Here is a 1,405-nt window from a genome sequence, read left to right on the forward strand (position 1 = left end):
CCTGCCTCTGCCTCCCGAGTGCTGGGATTAAAGGCGTGTGCCACCACGCCCAGCCAGCTTTTCTTCCACCTATGTTGGCTTCTCCTTTTCGTGTGCTTTTTCCCTTTTTCCTCTTTCTTGATCTTCTTCTCACCCTTCTCTCAGAATCTGAGAGTATCAAGACTAGCAGGAATCATTAGGCAGAGCATCGGACCCCAGGGGCTGTTTTATAACCCTGGCTGTAGATTAGCTTCATCTGGAAAGCTGGAAAAGATTGCCATGTCCCTGAAGCCCGGGGCATGGCAGTCTCCAGCCACAGCCCACGTTACAGAAGGCTCCTCAGGTGACCTAGTGTGAGGTCAGATAGCACACCTGTCCTCTGGTCACGCTCCTCTCTAAAACTTGTTCCTGTGGATTTCCAGTCCCTTAGCCTCAGCTCTAGGTATACAGCCTAGGGAGGTGCGTAGGTGGAGGGGGCACACATTTGGGGTTCTGCTGCTGGACAGGCTGATGGTGGGGGGTCAGCTGAGCCTGTAAGTTTGAGGGTAGCACGTAGTAAGACTTGCTCTTAGAAGAGAACACCATACACTGTTCACCCCCTCCTCTCTGTCAGCATCATAGCCTATGACTCACGTGGTTGATACAGTGCTCTGGAATTTGAGGAGCCCATGGTTTTGTTTGACTTCAAGCAGTGATGTCAGGGAGTCATTGCTGAGTTCTCTTCCTAGCTGTCTGTGAGATGTGTGGTATCGTGGGCACAAGGGAAGCTTTCTTCTCAAAGACCAAGAGGTTCTGCAGCGTCTCGTGTTCCAGGAGCTACTCCTCCAACTCCAAGAAAGCCAGTATCTTGGCCAGACTGCAGGTGAGAGGGCCCCACCCACCCTGAGGCCTGGCCGCTGGGCTGGATCCATCCTGTGACTGGAGGTGAACGGCCTCGCCAGCTTGGGGGGCTAGAGGTCATCTGACCTCAAAGAGTGGCCCTTATTTATTTATTTATTTATTTATTTATTTATTTATTTAGATTTTATACATTTTTGTGTGTATGAGTGCTTTCCCTGGATATATACCTATGCACTACATGCATACAGTGTCTGAGAAGACCAAAGGAGGGTGTGAAGTCCCCTGTCACGTTGGAGGCAGTTGTAAACCACTATGTGGGTGCTAGGAACTGAGCTTTGATTGGCTGGAAGAGCAGCCAGTGCTCTAAGCAGTAGCCTTACTAGGCCCCTTACTTTTATTTTAAGATTTCACTGTGTGACTCTGGCTGACCAGGTTGGTCTCAAGCGCCTAAAGAGCTGGCTACCTGTGCCTCCCCACTGCTGCGTTAAAGGTGTGCTCCCACACCCAGCAATTCCTGTTTGTTTGTTTGTTTTTGTTTTTCGAGACAGGGTTTCTCTGTATAGCCCTGGCTGTCCTGGAACTCACT

General features: G+C 50.3%; 1 protein-coding gene across 2 annotated transcripts in view; it reads left to right on the forward strand.

Annotated features, from left to right (window-relative positions):
• L3mbtl2 (L3MBTL histone methyl-lysine binding protein 2) overlaps positions 1-1,405 on the forward strand; it is a 19,112-nt gene that overhangs the window by 2,704 nt on the left and 15,003 nt on the right. For both annotated transcript variants that reach the window (XM_021216179.1, XM_021216178.2), the window contains exon 3: positions 708-841. In XM_021216179.1, the coding sequence (XP_021071838.1) occupies positions 708-841 (134 nt within the window). The remainder of the gene's footprint in view (positions 1-707; positions 842-1,405) is intronic.

Source organism: Mus pahari, chromosome 17 (assembly GCF_900095145.1).
Source record: "Mus pahari chromosome 17, PAHARI_EIJ_v1.1, whole genome shotgun sequence".
NCBI lineage: Eukaryota > Metazoa > Chordata > Mammalia > Rodentia > Muridae > Mus > Mus pahari.